Genomic DNA, 18,142 nt, shown 5'->3' on the forward strand with positions numbered 1-18,142 from the left:
TCTCAATCATCTACCTGTCACTTGGCGAAAGAAAACCAGTTTTGCGAGGTGGTGAGTATTAGAACTCAGCGGGTAAAGGTAAGATAGTGCATGAACAAAATAAACCAATAGAGAATGTCAAAAGGAATACAGTCTCATAATGAAAAGATAGCAGATACTAAAATAAAATCACAATAAATGTTCGTACCTGTAACCATATCCTAGGCTAGTAAAATCAGGAGTAGAACAACTCTGTTACAAAGTTACTCATAGCTACAAGGGTAACATGTGAGGTATATACATATTACCAATAGGTAAGTCAGTCTAAACGCACACAACAGATATATATCTCAACATATATAAGCATATCAGCATAAGTAAGCAACAGTAGCATAAGCTAGCAACAACAACATGTGCAAACAGCAGCAGTCAAAGTAAGTATAATAACAGCGTATGCACAGATGGTCACCCCGCCCACCTCACTGTACCACGACCCCTGTATGGTCGAGAGGCCGGATCGATGACAACTGTACCACTTAAAGGCCGTCACTCCTCTCAAGTGACCGAGCGGACAGGTGCTAAGTAGCTAACTAGCTACATAGCGAAGGGGGTCCCTGCTGCTCGCAACTCGAGCTACAACTATCCACAAGTGGCCTAGTGCGGCACGACAAGACAAGCGACATCAACTCCAGTTACCACTCTATCGAGTGGCCGAGGATGCGACCTTGGTCAACGACTCTCTCGACCGTAAGGGAGAATTTGTCGTTGACATGTATGCAATGATATGATGCGCACAATACAACAGTCATCACACATATATATATATATATATATATATATATATATATATAAACAAAAATCATGTATGCTACATGAAGCCAGCATGCTCAATACAGAACATAAATAAACAATAATCAAAACATGCAAACATGGTATCTAGTATCTGCTAAATATCATTGATGACAATAAGAGACTGTGTGGATATAGAAACGAATAACTCAAAGGTTTGAGTGAAGTATCAAGCGCAAGAAAATAAGAGTGGAGTCAAGATAAAAAAACAGTTTCTTATCCAAAATAGTTCATGCACCAAGGTCAAAGTACTAAAAGAAACAAAGTAAGAAGTACCCGCTTTTATACGTAGTTTGTGCCAAACCAACCCAACGTCAAATCACCCGTATCGAATCAAAATCCTGCAAACACACGATGCATATTATAGCTATGTCAAACATGAACCAGTTAACTAAACCCAACATGAATTAGGTGGCTAAACTATAACCGAATCTGATTAGGGAAAACCCTAATTTACTAAAAAAAAACAGAATCACATGTCAAACCAAATTCTTCTACACAGAACCATTACAACCTCAAAGTCAATTTGTCAACAATCGAATCCGCTACTAGAAGCCCGAAACCATCATGAAAATAAAGCGACCACGGGGACAAATTCCCAATCCACTCAAATATGTTATCCCATCCTCCATTACAACAAGAAGAAACAAGTAATCGGGTCACGATAAAGAAATCATTAACCCAAAACCCTAATCTTCCTAAATCTGTCCAGAAATTTGGAGGTATCATGAACAATCAAACACCACACCGAAACGAATCAAAAATCCCCAAAGCTCCAAGAAGAACCGAAAGAAACCACAGGAAGAAGCAAGGACATCAACGGAAACTGTTTATACACCTACTCTTATCCCTTATTCCTGAAACTTATACCTAGAGAGATTATACCTGCTGGATCGGTTAGGGCATGACTGTGTTGGTGGCTAGCACGGCTGTGTTGGCGGCTAGGCTCTGTTTGGCTGATCCAAGAGAGATGGGAGGAGAGGGAAGGGTTGGGGCTCTGGTGCTCGCCTGAGGAAAAAGGGAGCCGCGACTGTGGCTCGAGGGAGAAGAGGAGGAAGATCGCCGGCTGCGACGCTCGCGTGAGGAGAGGCCGGCGGCTATGTGGTGCTCGAGCGAGGAAGAAAGGCTAGCTCAGGTGCGGGAACTTAGCGGCTATGGATCGACGGAGCAGAGAACCGGCGACGACTTGGGGAGAAGAGGCTCGGTGAAGGAGCGGAGGCGGCGTCGCGAGGTGAGGCTCGGGAGAAGAAGGGATTCGGCGCAAAGGGAATTGGGAGGAGGAGATAAGGAAAAGAAAATAAATAAATAAATAAGAATTGATTGAAACTTAGGGTTTATTGACACAATCAACTCCCACATTTGGGTATTCCAAACAGACTTTTCTCGAGCCCACAAGTGTATCCCCTCTAAATACGCCACACGAGCTCCTATTAAATCCCATAAAATTCCTAAAAATTCTAAAAATCCCAATAAGATTATTTCCTCAAATAATCTTATTATTTAATTATTATTTGGTTCGGTATTTTACAAGGATCATGGAGATCGATAGAGGAGGAAAACCGTGCCCGGGGGGGGGGGAGGGAATATCGATAGACATAACTAGGGGATTCACTTAGTTACCAATCCCTATGGTTAGTACATTTAAGGCCTATGCACAGGTGACACTTGTCTACTGTCTTCTCCGTTCCGGAACCTTTCGTGAGTTGGAGAAATCTCTTACAAATTTAATCAAGCATAAAGTATATAAAAAGTAATAACAATGCTTGTAATGAAATACACACAAACTTGTTGATCGATTTGGAAGCCCTGAGCATCTCACACTCCTAGCACTTCTCCGGTTGCCTTTCCTTCGAGCATATAGCAAGGGAACATCATAGTAGTATTGGAAGATTGATGCCTCCAAACACTGATCTCGAGGGTTTTTTTTATAACACTTAATCGGTAGACCGATCAACCTTTTTCGATCGACCTAACTTGATAAAATCTAATCCCCACGGTTGACTTCATCATGATCTGGACCAATCCACGCGATCTCATCGTTATCAGGTTTATTGGTCGATCAAAAAATTTTTCCGGTCGACTGAACCAAGCCATGTCACCAATTCCGAGTCCGAACCCGAACCTAGCCAACCAAACCCAACCGATCCATCGAACCGGTTTGGGTTTGGTTCGACTCGGGTCAAGTTCGGTTCACTCAGTTGCGTCCAATTGTGTTCGTCTGCTCTTCGTCTTGCTTCTAGCTTCAGGTTCCTACAAGACATGCATACAAACACGATAAGCAAAACTAATCTTGTAAGTCTACTTGACCTAACAAACACCACAAGCAAAACTAATCTTGTAAGTCTACTTGATCTACTAGGCTTGCTTCTTACTTAAAGTTCACTCCTCCAAGACTTCTACCTAGAGTCTATGTCCCTAGGATTTTTCGATTATTAAGCATTTGGTCATCTTGACCTGCTTAGATTAGTCACTTGCCAAACATCTGGTCATTCTTGACCTGTCTGAATTTTCCCTTACCAAGTATCCACTCACCTTGACCTGCTTGGACTTGCCACTTGCCCGATATTCGATCATCCTTGACCTACCTGGGTTTTTCGTTACCAAACATCTGGTCACTCTTGAACTGCTTGGACTTTTGCTAGTCATCCGGTCAACCTTGACCTAACTAGACTTTTCTTTTGTTAGTCATCTGGTCAACCTTGACTTGACTAGACTTGTCACTTCCAAACATCAGGTTCTATTTGGGTCAACCCTTGGTTAAACTTACCAAACACAGGTATATTGTCAAATATTATAACCTTGGAGACTGATTGCACCAATATTGATTGATTATGATTGAGGTTTATTATACTTATAGCTTGATTTTGATGTATCATTGATCATACCGATGATATAATATTTCAAGGATCTACTCATATTCATATTGATATACTTGTGCTTCTTCTTCCAATTTTAGTTGCGCCAGTCCAAGTTTAACCCTCAAGGTTAATTAAGATGGACATATGAAGAAACTAATTCGGTAATTCCAATGTCAAATGTCATAGAAGCAGTATTTTATATAGATCCTGAAAATCATGAGGTTTACTTGGATGTTAAGTACTGATGTTCCTATCAAATGCTTAATTCTCATTTTGATATAGCAAGGGCGTTGGAATGCCTTTTTTTTTGTTAACTTGTGGCTCCAAAATTTCAATTGAATCAACTTTCCAAGTACTAGATTCTTATATCCGTTATCCAGCTGAGTGGAAGATGATTATAGGAGTAAAATTGAGTGTTGCCATGGTGAAATTGTACCCATTTTTAGTCTGAAACTGAAACTCATACATGTAATGATTGTTTGAACCTTACCTATTCGTACCCCACTTTTCACTGTTCACAAATGACAGATAGCTGAACTTGTAAATCAATTGGGTTTACAAGTGTAGTATGGTCAGCAGAAAAGGCCAACTATATCAAATGAGTGCCTCTGAGAATGAACCCGAGAGGGGAAAAAGGGGGATCTGTTCAGAGAGCGATCAAGTAGAGCTTTCCTACAAAATGGTACCTTAGGTCCTGCCATGGAGTCCTTTAAAAATGCATTCTTTTGGGGCGTTTTGAACCTTGGCCAGTTATTTTAGTGGACTCATCCTGTTAAAAACTTTCAAATAACCTTGATCTATTGGTCTTGAAATAGTTGTTTGGTGGACTGATATATATGCCAATGGTAAAAAATATTTTCCCAAATGTTTTATTTTTTTTTTCTTTTCTCTGAGGATGATTTGATTTGCCCTCCACACACAGAGATTTGTTATGTTGCCAACTGAGTGTGCAGGGCGCTCGGAAGTCTGAGTGGGTTGTGGACGGGTTGGGCAACATAACATTACTCTTTCTCTCTCTCTCTCTCTCTCTCTCTCTCTCTCTCTCTATATATATATATATATATATATATATATATATATATATATATATATTCATTGTATTTTATTTTTGTGCTTATAATGCTGCACTCTATAGCAAACTTACAAGACCCATAATCTGTGCACATTTTGTTGTGCTTTTACTTTATCGTTTACTTTTACTTATTTGAGTTATATTATATGCTTCAGAACTGAATGCTGTGATCCGCTAAAAGTGATCTGAATTAGTAGTTCCTCTTTTAATATTTTTTGGGGGAGACATCAATTATCACTTATCACTTACCTTAAAGATGTCTTTTGAATAGAAGAAAAAATGTATGACCTCCATGACAATCTCGAAACCAATATACTTTAACTACCAACCACTATATTATAGATGAATCATTTTCAAAAAATGACCTTCCATTCCTGTCTTATGTTAATGGCCTAAAATTGTGCCTCATAGCAGTACTCTTATGTAGATAGGCGATGCAGTTTAACTACCAACCACTATATTATAGATGAATCATTTTCAAAAAATGACCTTCCATTCCTATCTTATGTTAATGGCCTAAAATTGTGCCTCATAGCAGTACTCTTATGTAGATAGGCGATGAAGTTTCACATTACATCTTTGTGGAAACTTCATGAGAGCATGATAAGTTTCTTTTTTAAAGATACTTATTCCTTTTATTTGTATGAATAGGATCTGGATTACTTCTTCGTGAACTTCCACATATTTTGGATGGTATTGCAAAATTGAAAGCACAACCACAGGATCACTCTAAAGCCTCTTTGGCACCAAAGGTAATAAGTTTTGGGCTATGTTTGCACTAGAATTTTTTTTGTCCAAAAATCAAAATAGATTATTAACCTGTATAAGTTGTGGGCACGCTCCTTGAGTACATTAATAACTTCTTAAAGTATCTCTACCCAAGATATGCCCGTTTAAATGCGTTAACATTGTTCTACACATTCAATCATTCATCCATATCTCTTCCTTTTTTTCCTGTAGTTGACCAACGATGAGTCATGTCTATCATTCGACCAAGATGCTAAAACAATACACAACAAGGTAACTTCATGAATGCCGCGTCCATGATTTCTTAAATGAGATTGGATCTACTCATGCATCATTGGCCAGGTAATAGATATTACACTGGTATGAATGATTAGAACACACTCTTTCAGGTACGAGCATTTGCAGATTGGCCAGGAACTCGTGCTAAGTTTCAAGTGATTGACATGAACGGTAATGCCAATGTGGTTGAGATAAAGATCACTACAACTAGGATCTCTGATGCCACTGACGTTGATGGAGGTGGAAATGAGATAATTTACTCTCGGAGCGCATTGCTTGTCCCATGCGCTGGCGATTCTTGGCTTGAGGTGGATTGTAACTGAATACTTTGTTGTTGAAGCTATGAAGGCTTGGATTTGGACAATACTTGATGGTTTCTTTTGTATTTGGCTGCCAGGTTCTAGAGCTTCAACCTCCTGGGAAGAAGGTCATGAGTGCACGAGATTTTTGGAACGGCTTGCGGGGGCAGAGGCTGAAGCTTCCTCAGAAGGCTCTTTCACATATTTGAAGGCACTGGCAATAATTTCTTCCTTGTTGGATTTGTTGTTGTTGTTGTTGTTATTGTTTCTTAAATTGCTTTAATATTCTTGAGAAATCAGTAGTCTCTTTACATCCAAATTTCATTAAAAAAAAATATAAATTGTTTACTATTTTCTGAGACAGCTTATATATTTTAATAATTTAAATTTTGAAAAAAAAAAAATTCTTCAGCACTATTTTATAACATATGATATTTAGTTTACTAGAAAATTTATTAAAATTTTCATTTGAGTTTTCAATTGGTTTTCTGTTTTTAACTTTTAATACTAGTGACTTTTAATACTAGTTTATATGTCTATATTCCAAATAACAAATATTTTTACCAAAAATAAAAATGCTTAAAATGGAAGGAATAATTGAATATGATTTATGTTTATAGGTAAAATATCTTTAACCCTTGTATTTTTTTGTCTTTTAAGTATTTTGCGCCATATGTAAAATAACATTTAACCCTATTTGATCAAAAATTAGATGTGAGAAATTTTGTATAAGATAATCATCTAACTCTGTAAGGGATAATCAATTAAAAATTCATTTCACCATTCTCATCAAATTAAAAAAGACTAGAATATTATATTTTTGAATTAAAATTAAATAAAAATAGAATAAAATTTATCATTAAAAATCTCTTCATTATCAAATGTAGCATATAATGAAGTACGAGTGATTTTGATTTATCAATTTAAAATTTTAGTTCTTTTTTGGTTTGGTGAAAATGGTGGAATGAATTTTTGACTAGTTATTTCTTTTAATTTTCTATTGTTTATGTAGGTATATGTATGAATTTTTCAAAAGTTTTTACTGAAGATTATAATAATTAATTCAATATATTTTTTTTCCACTTCATGTTATCAAAAAATAATAAAAAAATATACAATTATCTTTTATTCATTGTTTGTCCCATTCAATTTATGAATTTAGAATTTTGGTTCTTTTTGATTTGATGAGGATGGTGAAATGAATTTTTGGTTGGTTATTCATTTTAAAATTATTGTTGTTTCATTGTTTATGTTTGTGTATGTATGAATTTTGTAAACATTTCTATCGAAAAATATAATAGCCAATTCAATATATTTTCTCCTTTTATTATTGAAAAATAATAAAAAAAAATAAAGGTATACTTATTTTTTATAAAATTTTTTACATCTGACTTTAATAAGGGGATTAAATATTTTTTTTTAAATAAAAGATAAAATATTACTTGATAGAAACAGAGAAGGTTAAAAGTATTTTTACTGAAACTTTTAAAATTGGATTATACGGACGATATTTTTAAAAAACAAATATTTATTTTATTTAGATTTAATCATAGATAAAAAGTAAAAAAAAAATCATAATAGTAACAATATTGTTAAAATAGATTTTATTATATTTTTTTCACTCATATATTATATTTAACTATAAATAATATAAGGAATCTAAATTTTAGAGTGGTCTAATAAAAACTTAGACTTTTCTGTTTCTTTTAATACAATTGTTATAAGGTAAGTGAGTCTTGTTATATCAAAACTACCTTGTCTCGGAGGCTAGGTTTTTTTTTTAAAATTTTTTCTCTCCCACGGACATAGCACAATTAATAATAATAAATTTATCGGATTGAACTTGGGTTGAGACTTCATTACTTTGGGTCATGTCCTCTCACTTAGGAGATTCTTATGTACTGTAATTTATCTATATATATTTTATTATAGGGTCGGTGATACTAAATACTTGTAGGGAATAAAATCATCTTTTGTTAAATTGAGGTCTTGAATTTTTTATCAGAACTACGATTGCTATATGACAAGTGGATTTTGTTTCCCATGTTGTAGTCAAATTAGTACTCTAATGATAGAGTTGTTTCATTGGATAAGAGTCGATTCCCACAAAATTCATTTCTCTCAAAAATTAAATCCTCTCCTACCTGAGGCCACTCGGTATATGATTTATCTTCCTTCATTTTGTTATAAAACTGACAATGGGAGATGCTTGAACCGAAATTATCTTTTACTTCCTTGAGTCTTACATTTTTTATAAAACTACTTGTATTAACTTTAACTTCACTGATAAATCAATCAATTTCCTTCAAATTCATTTCATATTATAATTAGTGTTTGTTGCTTCTAAATAAATCCTAAACTCTAAATAAATCAGTTTTAAAATCGATATGCTCGATGCATGAGTTTCTATATCACAAGTGTTTCTTCGTATGTTATTCTTCGCCCTGTAAAAGCTTATATTTTTTTTCAATTATTATTATTAACCTTTTTTTCATATATATATATATATAATATATGCATGAGTTTCTATATCACAAGTGTTTCTTCGTATGTTATTCTTCGCCCTGTAAAAGCTTATATTTTTTTTCAATTATTATTATTAATCTTTTTTTCATATATATATATATATATATATATATATATATATATATAATCATGTTCTATTAGGACAATCTAGTGGCTAACGTATGAGGTGTTATCAACTTAAGATTTAGGACTCGAATCTCGACATAGCTGAGGTAAATGTCTTATGTGCCAATTACTATTCCAAGGACTAATAGATATCCGTGATTTATCTCCTCGGTGTTGGTCTTGGTACGGATTGATTGGAACATTGGAGGCGAGCGTAGTTGCCTTTTGTCAACTTAAACTACTAGAACTTTCTTTTGCTTTAACGATTTTTGTACCTGCATGTCAACTCGAGTTAGTGGGCATCACCATGACCCCTCCGATTGTCGAGTCAACACTGGGTTGAGAAGAAAGAAAGAATGATAAGATAGTTTTTATACTTATAGAAAACCTTAGCTTTGTTACCTCAGACTGCTAGTAGGGGTTGGTTTCTGTTACATACTGAAGAGCGGACTAAGTTGCTGAGCGGGCTGATCAGCCGAGTAGCAGGTTTGTACGTAACGACCCGCCTTCTACTAACTAAGCTGTAAGGCCGAACCGTCACATTATGCTGTGCTAAACTATATCCATGACCATCACTAAATCTAGATGCGGAAGCTGTACTAATTAAAACTTTGTTAAGCTCTTATCATTTCTTTATTCTATATGTGCTAAGGGGTGTAATCTAAACTATTCATGACATATTTTACATCCACCATGGTCAAGAAACTGAACTAAGGGTCTTCCGGCTGTTGTCAGACCTCCCAATCGATCCATGGATCGATTGGAATGGTCTAATCGATCCAGTGATCGACCCAGCATGCTACTGTATGCGGAACTTAGGTTGGATCGATCCAATGATCGATCCAGCACGCTACTGTGCTCGGGCAATATTCTGGATCGATCGGTTGATCGATCCAGATTGGCCAATCGATCTAGTGATCGATCTCAGGGCTTTCTATTCGCGACAGAAGGCATCCGGATCGATCGGTTGATCGATCCAGGAGCTTACTGTTCGCGGTACGAACTTCTCAATCGATCAGCTGATCGATTGAGAAGTCTCCAATCGATCGGCCGGTCGATTGGGGTTTCTGATTTCGTACCAGATGTCCGATTTCAGCACTGTTTCGTGCCTGAATCACACATACAAGTTCTAAAATGACTGGGAAACATTTTAATAACAAACAACTAGCATTCTAAACAGGGTTACTAACAATCTAAGCAGAGTTTCTATTACTCCATGCATGTAAATACTTAAATGAGCAAAAGTAGCGTAATAAGAAATGCTAAGTTCATAAATGTTCTATCTCTTCACGGTTCTAATGTTCAAAACAAAATTCGCTGCGATTCCCTAAGATCTTTGTTCCAAGTTCCATCCACACACATCTTCATCATTGCATTGACCTCCAGCCTCCGCTAGTCCATCTTCCCTTTACCTTTATCTGCAGTATAAGGAAAATAGTATCTGTAAGGTTGAGAGCTTAGTAAGAACCATCTACCTCACTAAAACATGCATACGATGCAAATTATGTTTTTGAAACATGCTATTTGAAATACATTCTGAATATGCTAAGCATGGCATGACATACAACACATAGAAGAAAAACTGATCATGGCAATAAGAGCTAATCATAAACTATCATGTTGTATCAACAGAAACTAAACTGATACAAAAGTTGAGTTAAGCTAATACTAATCTGATGCTAAAGCTGTACTGAACTCACATAACTATTTTGTGATGTTTGAAAACTATATTCATAAGTAGATTAAAATAATAATCATGCTGTTGTTTGGGCCCGACAACTGTACTTGCTATGCGCGCATCCCTAACTAGATCCGGGTTTGCAAGTCCCGAATTTAGTAGGGTTACTAGGTTATCTGAACCTAGGGACGACTGTGGGAGCCCAACCCAATGGATATCTAATCCAGTACAGTGCCACTGAGAAAGTAAAATACTGAATATAGCTAATTATTACTTGTCTTGCTCTTTCTAGGTTATCTGAACCTAGAGCTAGGTTGTCTGAACTTAGAGGCGACTGTGGGAGCCCACCCATTGGACATCTAGTCCCATAAGAGCTGTAGCAAGACTAAATAAGATGTAAAAAATGCTTCTATTGCATTTATCTAAGCTAATAAAATGCCTAAATTGCATTTTAACTGTGCTAATAATTTAATCGAACACTTGGTATGCGCTAGTTCGCATCCTTTGTGTCGAAAGTCTACATACTACTAAACTGAAGCATAAAAATTCATACGGAAGCTACTTATACTGCAGGTGAGGGGTTTCTTACCTTCTGCTCTAATTTTCTTACGATTCTAATCGTTAGATTTTCGGTGGAGACGATCTTCTCGACGGTTCTCTTGCGTCCACGCGTTCTTCTCGCGGAGAGAAACGTCCTCGTGTCGGAGTCGTCGCCGGAAGGTGCTCCTATAGCCCTTGGGATGAAACCCTAGACTTGCTTGTGGTTGGCGCCGAGAGATGAGGGAGGAGAAGGGAGGTTCAGCGGGATTAGGGTGAGGAGAAGAGGTAAGTCACGATAAAAATAAAACTCACTTAATTCCCTATTTATATTAAGGAATTAATTCCCCCAACTTTAACTTAAATAAAATTGTTTCCCTTTCCTTTCAGCACGGCCCTGCTGGGTTCACTTGGTTACTAAAGTCCGCTATAAGTCGTAGGACCCAATAGGTCTCGGGTTCAATTCCCGCGTAGGCTATTTTCATTTTCTATTTATTTTTGCTACTTCCGCAATTCTAAAAATTCCATAAAAATATTCTAAAATTCCAGAAAAATCATAGAATATTTTTAAAATAATTTTGAGAATTTTCGGGTGTTACATTATATTACCGAATGAGCAGGTTGGTTGAACTATAGATCTGTGTTGCAGAACGACAGGTCTGTATTGCAGAGCGGATTGAGTTTCACCCAAGCATTCTAGTGCTCAACTTCCTTTTTCTCATTTTGCAAATAGCTTGCAATTCAATCTTCTTTCTTATATTCTGCATTTTCTTTCTTACTTTTAAATTCTATATTTTTGAATTTGCAAATAACTTTGATTTGGAACTTGCTCTTTTATGTGAAGGTCTAACATGTTGGTTCCTTGGCTATCAACAAGAGGGGGTGAATTGTCCTGAGAAAATAATAATATCGTCCTCAACTTTACAGCTTTGAATAAGACAAACACTTTACTAAAAATAATCTAAAATGAATAAAAGAAGTACGAGACAAAAGGATTTACTTGGTTTGAAACCAAGAAATTTGCTAATCCAAGATAAATGAAGCTCAATTAATCAACTCCTTCTTCGACACAGGTCGGAGGCTAAGAAGTCTAGTATAGAACCTTGAACGCACAGACAAATGAAGAACAGAGTGAAAGAAATTGAATACAAAAGTGTTGTATTGACTACTAAGATCAGGGTTGTATTTATAGCCTTACTCCGGGCACCTGTAAGGGTTCCAAGCACCTAAGTGTGAATAAAACTTTATCCACGGCGCAACAGATTGATCTGGATAAATTTCTCTAGTTTGGGCACTTGGAATAGCTCAAGGCCCTCGGACCGCCTTCGCACAAGGGCGCCTCACCATAGCGGCACGGCTAGACCAAACTAGTTCAGGCGCCCTGAGCTACTTTGAGCGCTCGAACCACAGTCAACTTTAGGTTAACTTTTCATTCAGATCTTCTACTCCAGCTCCGCATGTTTGGGTGATTTCAGCCATTCGGAATAGGGCTCATCTGAACCCATTTCTTGGCCTTCTTGAGCAACCTTCTGTTTCGGCTTCTCGGCCCTCGGAAACACCATGCCTCTCGTCCACCAGTGTACTCTTCCGCAAGGTCTCATGCCTCGGACGCACCGAGCCCGTCGACTCTCTCCCGTGCCGTCCTTCTCGTTGGTTGCGTCTTTCGCTCGACTTCCTATGCACATAAGTTTCTGCACAATTAAACACAAGACATCAAAAGACAACATGACCTAACTTTGATTTGGTTGATCACATAAAACTACCATGGGTACTTACAATCTCCCCTTTTTTGATGTGAGCAATCCAAATTAAATTAGGGAAAATAAAAAACAAATAACTTGAAAAAAAATGCAAAAATAAAAATGTACCCTCCTCCTAGACTTAACATCTAAGTCTCCCACTTTGATTACATTAAAAGTAGGGGTTTATTGTGAAAATAACTTAAAATAAATTCAAAATAGAGTCTAAGGGATAAAAAATATAGTGACAATCATCCAGAAAAATTATGAACTTTACATTTTGAAAATATGGATTTTTACAATTTATAAACTCTTTTAAGAAAAGTAATTTGAAAAATTTTTTAATCATGGAAAAAGTATGAAATTTTTTATAATGGTTAAACAACCATATTATAAACTAGAGATAAAAATTTTCATGAAAATTAAAATTAATTTAAGTAGTAATAAATACTTTTCTACATAAAGATATATTTTCTTTAAAAATTAAAATTAATTTAAGTAGTAATAAATTCTTTTCTACATAAAGATATATTTTCTTTAAAAATTAAAATTAATTTAAGTAGTAATAAATTATTTTCTACATAAAGATATATTTTCTTTAAAAATTACTTAAAAATAGTTTTTAAGATTGAAAAAATTATAAAATTTTTTCTAAAACTGTAAAAGAGTAAGTATTTTTACAAAAAAATAAAATTTTCCAAAATTTGATCTTGAAGAATTTTTAATGTCAAAAATTAGCATTTCGATAAATAATTCATAGAAAATTCAATAATGGTTAAAAATTAAAAAATATTTTCTTAGATAGAGAATATGATAAATGTTGATAGAAAAATAAATTTTGCAAAAAATTACACTCCAAAATATTTTTAAATTAAAGATTATGATTTTTGTTAAAAAAAAGTCATAAAAATTAATACAACGAAAAAATGTTAAAATTTTTTTCTATAGTTAAAAAAATGAAATCCTCTTCTTTGAAAAAAAATCAATTTCTAATTAATTTTGAATAGAAACTATACAAAAAAACTATTTAGATAATTCTAGGCAAACATCAAATATGAAATAAATTTAAAAGTATGACATGTATAAACATTTAATTTAAGCATGATTTTGGAACCTAATATAGGTTTCTTTCTACTGGATTAATAAATTTTTTTCTCAAAATATATTTTTATGGCATTCTTGTAATTTAGCTCTTATGATATCTAAAATGCTAGTTTAGTCTTTTAAAATTTATAATAGCTATATTTGAACATGCAGCATTCTTTAAATTTCTATTTCTACATTTAATTTTTCATTTTTCATTTTTAATTTGTCGAAATCTTCTAATCAACATGATGTTATTAAAGTTCCTTTTAACTCATTATTTTTTAATAAATTTTTATTATCATTTTTTAATTGATAGGATTTTTTTGATAAAATTTAAATAACCGGTTAGGAGGTAGAGATTGTACTTGACTTACCTTGTCGATCTCAATATCTGAAGCTCCCCCTGTGGTGTTGCTTTCTTCTGATGTTGCTCCCCCTTCATCGATGCTCTCGATGCTCATTTCGGATTAGCTTGCTTCGTCTTCTTCTTCTTGGTGACTTGTCATCAGTGCAAGTCCGGCGTAAACTTCGATCTCCGATTCTGACGACGTTTCATCTCATGTCGCCTTTAGGTTTTTGTGCTTTGTATGGGTTGACATCTTGTCCTTTTCCTTGTTCTTTAATTTTGGATAGTTGTCTTTGACGTGCCCTTTTTTATTGCATTAATCACATCTTACTTTTCTTCTCCTTTTCTTGGCCTGCACTTGATTGAAATTATTAGCTTTAATTTTTTTTTTGAATTTCCTTACCAGAAATGTCGTTTCATCATCGTCAAGGGATGTCTCGGATCCAGTTCGTCCATTTTTTCCTTTAAGACAATATTGTGCTTAGGCTCCTTCTTTAGATCTATACATCTAATTTCATGTACTTCAAATATAGAAAACAATTCCTCTAAAGTACTTACCTCTAGATCCCTAGAGATGTAATATGCATCTAATAGGGTTGACCATTCAAATGTTCTAGGGAAAGCGTTAAGCGCATACCTTAGCGAATCTCGATTGGTTATCTTTTATTCGAGATTTGTGAGTCCGATAATGAGTTCTTTGATCTCAAGTGGAGGTGTGCAATGGCTTCGCCTTCTTCTAACTGGAGATTGTTGATCTGGTTCCAAAGTAGATCCCATCTCGTGAGTTTTGCCTCCGAGGTTCCTTCGTGTAGTTTTAGGAATTTCTCCCAGAGCTCCTTGGTTGACTCGAAGGCTCTGATTCAGTTGACTTCTTATGGCAGTAAAATGCTCAGCAAATGAAATTTTATCTTGTCGTTTGCCACAAAGTTAGCTTGCTACTTTTTCATCCATTAATGTTCTTCTTTGTCGTTCCCTTGCTGATCCTTCAGTGCTACAAAATCATATTTCATCATTATTAATAATTCAAAATTTATTTTGAAGAATACCTCCATTTTCTTTCTCCAAGTCGTGAACTCCCTCTCGAACTTAGGTGGGTAGATGCTCGGTCCGACCATTGTCTTCTGTACTTCGGTTGGAAGTTAGTCTTTCTGAAGCGGTTAGGTTTTGATACCACTTGTTGATCCCTTAGCTGTCGGCAAGAGGGGTGAATTGCCTTGAGAAAATAATAATACCTTCCTCGACTTTACAGCTTTGAATAAGACAAATACTTTACTAAAAATAATATAAAATGAATAAAAGAAGTATGAGACAAAAGGATTTACTTGGTTTGCAAATAGGGAGGTTGCTAATCCAAGACAAATGAAGCTCAACTAATAAACTCTTTCTTCGACATAGGTCAGAGGCGAAGAAGCCTCATATAAAACCTTGAACACACAAAAAAATGAAGAACAGAGTGAAAGAAATTGAATATAGAAGTGTTGTATTGACTACTAAGATTAGGACTGTATTTATAGCCTTGCTCCGGGGGCCTGGAAGGATTCCTGATGCCTAGGTATGGATAAAACTTTATCCACATCGCAACGGATCACAACAGCTTGATCTGGATAAATTTCTCTGGTCCGGGAACTTGGAATAGCTCTGAGCCCTCGAACCGCCTTCGCATAGGGGCACCTCGCCAAGGCACCCAAGCTGGACCAGACTGGTTCGAGAGCCCGGACCATAGCTAACTTCAGATTGACTTTTCATCTAGGTCTTCCGCTCTGGCTCCGCTCGCTTTGGTGATTTTGTCCATCTAGAATAAGGCTGACCCAAACTCATTTTCCAGCCTTCTCAAGAAATCTTGCGCTTCGGCTTCTTGTCCCTTAGAAACATCACGTGCCTCCTCATTTGCTAGCATACTCTTCCGCAACGTCTCGTGCCTCGGACACACCGAGCTCATCGACTCTCTCCCGTTCCATCATTCTCATTAGCTGCGTCTTTTGCTTGACTTCCTGTACTCCTAAGTTCTTGCATACTTAGACACAAGATATCAAAAGACAATAGGACCTAACTTTGATTTGGTTGATCACATCAAAACTATCATAAGATATTTACAGAACACTGCAAGAACTCTATTACTTGTTGATCAAAATTATCAGGAGGACCTACCGAAGACTCTAACCAATATTTAGAGATATTTTACGAAATCTATAGTACAATGAAGATGAATGGCGTTCCAGCCGAAGTGATAAGATTACTTTTATTTAGTTTTTACTTGAAGGACAAAGCTAAAACTTGGCTCAATTCATTATCAGTAAATAACATCACCACATGAGAGCAATGTGAATAAAGATTCTTGGATAAATTCTATCCTCTAAGCAAGACCACTCATATGAGGAATCTAATTTTCAGCTTCCAACAGAATGATTGTGAATTTTGTATGAAGCTGGGGACATATTTAAATGAATGCTAAGACTGTGCCCCCACCATGGATTAGAGAAATGACTTGTTATCCATACTTTCAATAATGGAATGAATTATCAAACGAGAGTGTCCTTGGACTCCGTAGTAGGCGAACCTCTCATGAACAAAGGACTAGATGAAGCACAATAAATTATTAAAAGTCTGGTACTAAACCATCACCAATGGGTTTTAGAATGTAGCAACCCTATCAAGATCCTTGGGAAGTTTGATGTGGATGCTTTGAATCTAATTTCTGCAAGGATGGATGCCCTAACAAAAAGATTTGACTTGATGAACACAAATCCGGTGAATTACGATTATTACAGCTTATGAAATATACGGGAATTCAAAGCATACAAAAGATACCAACTAGGATCCATAACTACATATTTGGCTCAGATTGAATAAGTGGATGCAATCGATAACTTTAATTCAAGGCCCAATAACCCATACTCAGGCACTTATAATCCTAGATGATGGAATCATCCAAAATTTTCATATTGTAATAATCAAGACGAAGTGGGATAGTTATCCAACTATCAACAAAGCCACCAACCCTTGAGAATAGGAAAGATCCTTGAAGAAATACAAGCCACCTGGTTGGAAATGAAAAATGATATCAAGCAACTTAATGTGAGGATGGAAAACGCTGAGAAACACTTGAAAGTGCTTGACAATCAAATAGCGCAAGTAGCTGGTTCTTTTTTAAGAACTCCAGGGTCTTTTCCAAGGAAGCCAGAATCTAATCCTATTGAACACTACAATATGATTAAGCTGAGAAGTGGATGGACCTTTGGTGAATCTCAAGGGACCACTAAATACAAAGGAATTGAACGAAATGGAGAGCCTTCTCCTTCCTCTTCTAACAATGGTCATGTTCAATAGGAGGTGGAGAATGTCGTATCAATTGAAGAGCCTCCATCAAGAAAATATGTTCCACCAATTTCTTTCCCTCAAAGGATTTTCAATGCAAAGAAAGATAAAGAATTTGACAAGTTTTTAGAGAAAGTCAAATAATTATGCATTAAGATTCCCCTTATGGATGCTCTACAACAAATACCAAAATTTACTAAGTTTATGAAAGAACATATCTCCAACAGACATACAAGAGATGGATATGAGACCGTGGTTCTAACCGAGGAGTATAGTGCCTTGTTGCTGAATACACTACCTCCTAAGCTCTAAAATCCAGGGAGCTTCTCTATCCCTTGTAAAATTGGCACAACCACAATTGGTAAGTCATTTTACAATCTAGGAGCAGGTGTAAGTCTAATTCCATTTTTTGTCTGTAAGAAACTAGGTTTGAATGACCTAAAGTTAACTACCATGACATTACAATTAATGGATCACTCTTGTAGATACTCAATGGGTATCATTGAAGATGTATCAATAGAAGTAGGGAGCTTTATTGTCCCTATAGACTTTGTAATCTTGGAGATGGAAGAAGACCCAAAGATACTCATCATTTTAGGAAGGTCCTTCCTCGTCAAAGTGGGAGCTATGATTGATGTTAAAACCCATAAAATTTCATTAGTAATTGGTGAGAAACAATTAAAATTTGATTTATCTAAGGTCACTAATTCCTTTTTAACTACGTTTC

General features: G+C 35.7%; 1 protein-coding gene across 3 annotated transcripts in view; it reads left to right on the top strand.

Annotated features, from left to right (window-relative positions):
- The window catches only part of LOC122041071 (methionyl-tRNA formyltransferase-like), a 57,190-nt gene extending 50,808 nt beyond the window's left edge, over positions 1-6,382 (top strand). For all 3 annotated transcript variants that reach the window (XM_042600617.1, XM_042600615.1, XM_042600616.1), the window contains exons 8-11: positions 5,410-5,510; positions 5,719-5,778; positions 5,895-6,092; positions 6,182-6,382. In XM_042600617.1, the coding sequence (XP_042456551.1) occupies positions 5,410-5,510; positions 5,719-5,778; positions 5,895-6,092; positions 6,182-6,292 (470 nt within the window). In that variant the 3' untranslated portion in view covers positions 6,293-6,382. The remainder of the gene's footprint in view (positions 1-5,409; positions 5,511-5,718; positions 5,779-5,894; positions 6,093-6,181) is intronic.
- Positions 6,383-18,142: the final 11,760 nt, after the last annotated feature.

Source organism: Zingiber officinale, chromosome 2A (genome assembly GCF_018446385.1).
Source record: "Zingiber officinale cultivar Zhangliang chromosome 2A, Zo_v1.1, whole genome shotgun sequence".
NCBI classification, from domain to species: domain Eukaryota; kingdom Viridiplantae; phylum Streptophyta; class Magnoliopsida; order Zingiberales; family Zingiberaceae; genus Zingiber; species Zingiber officinale.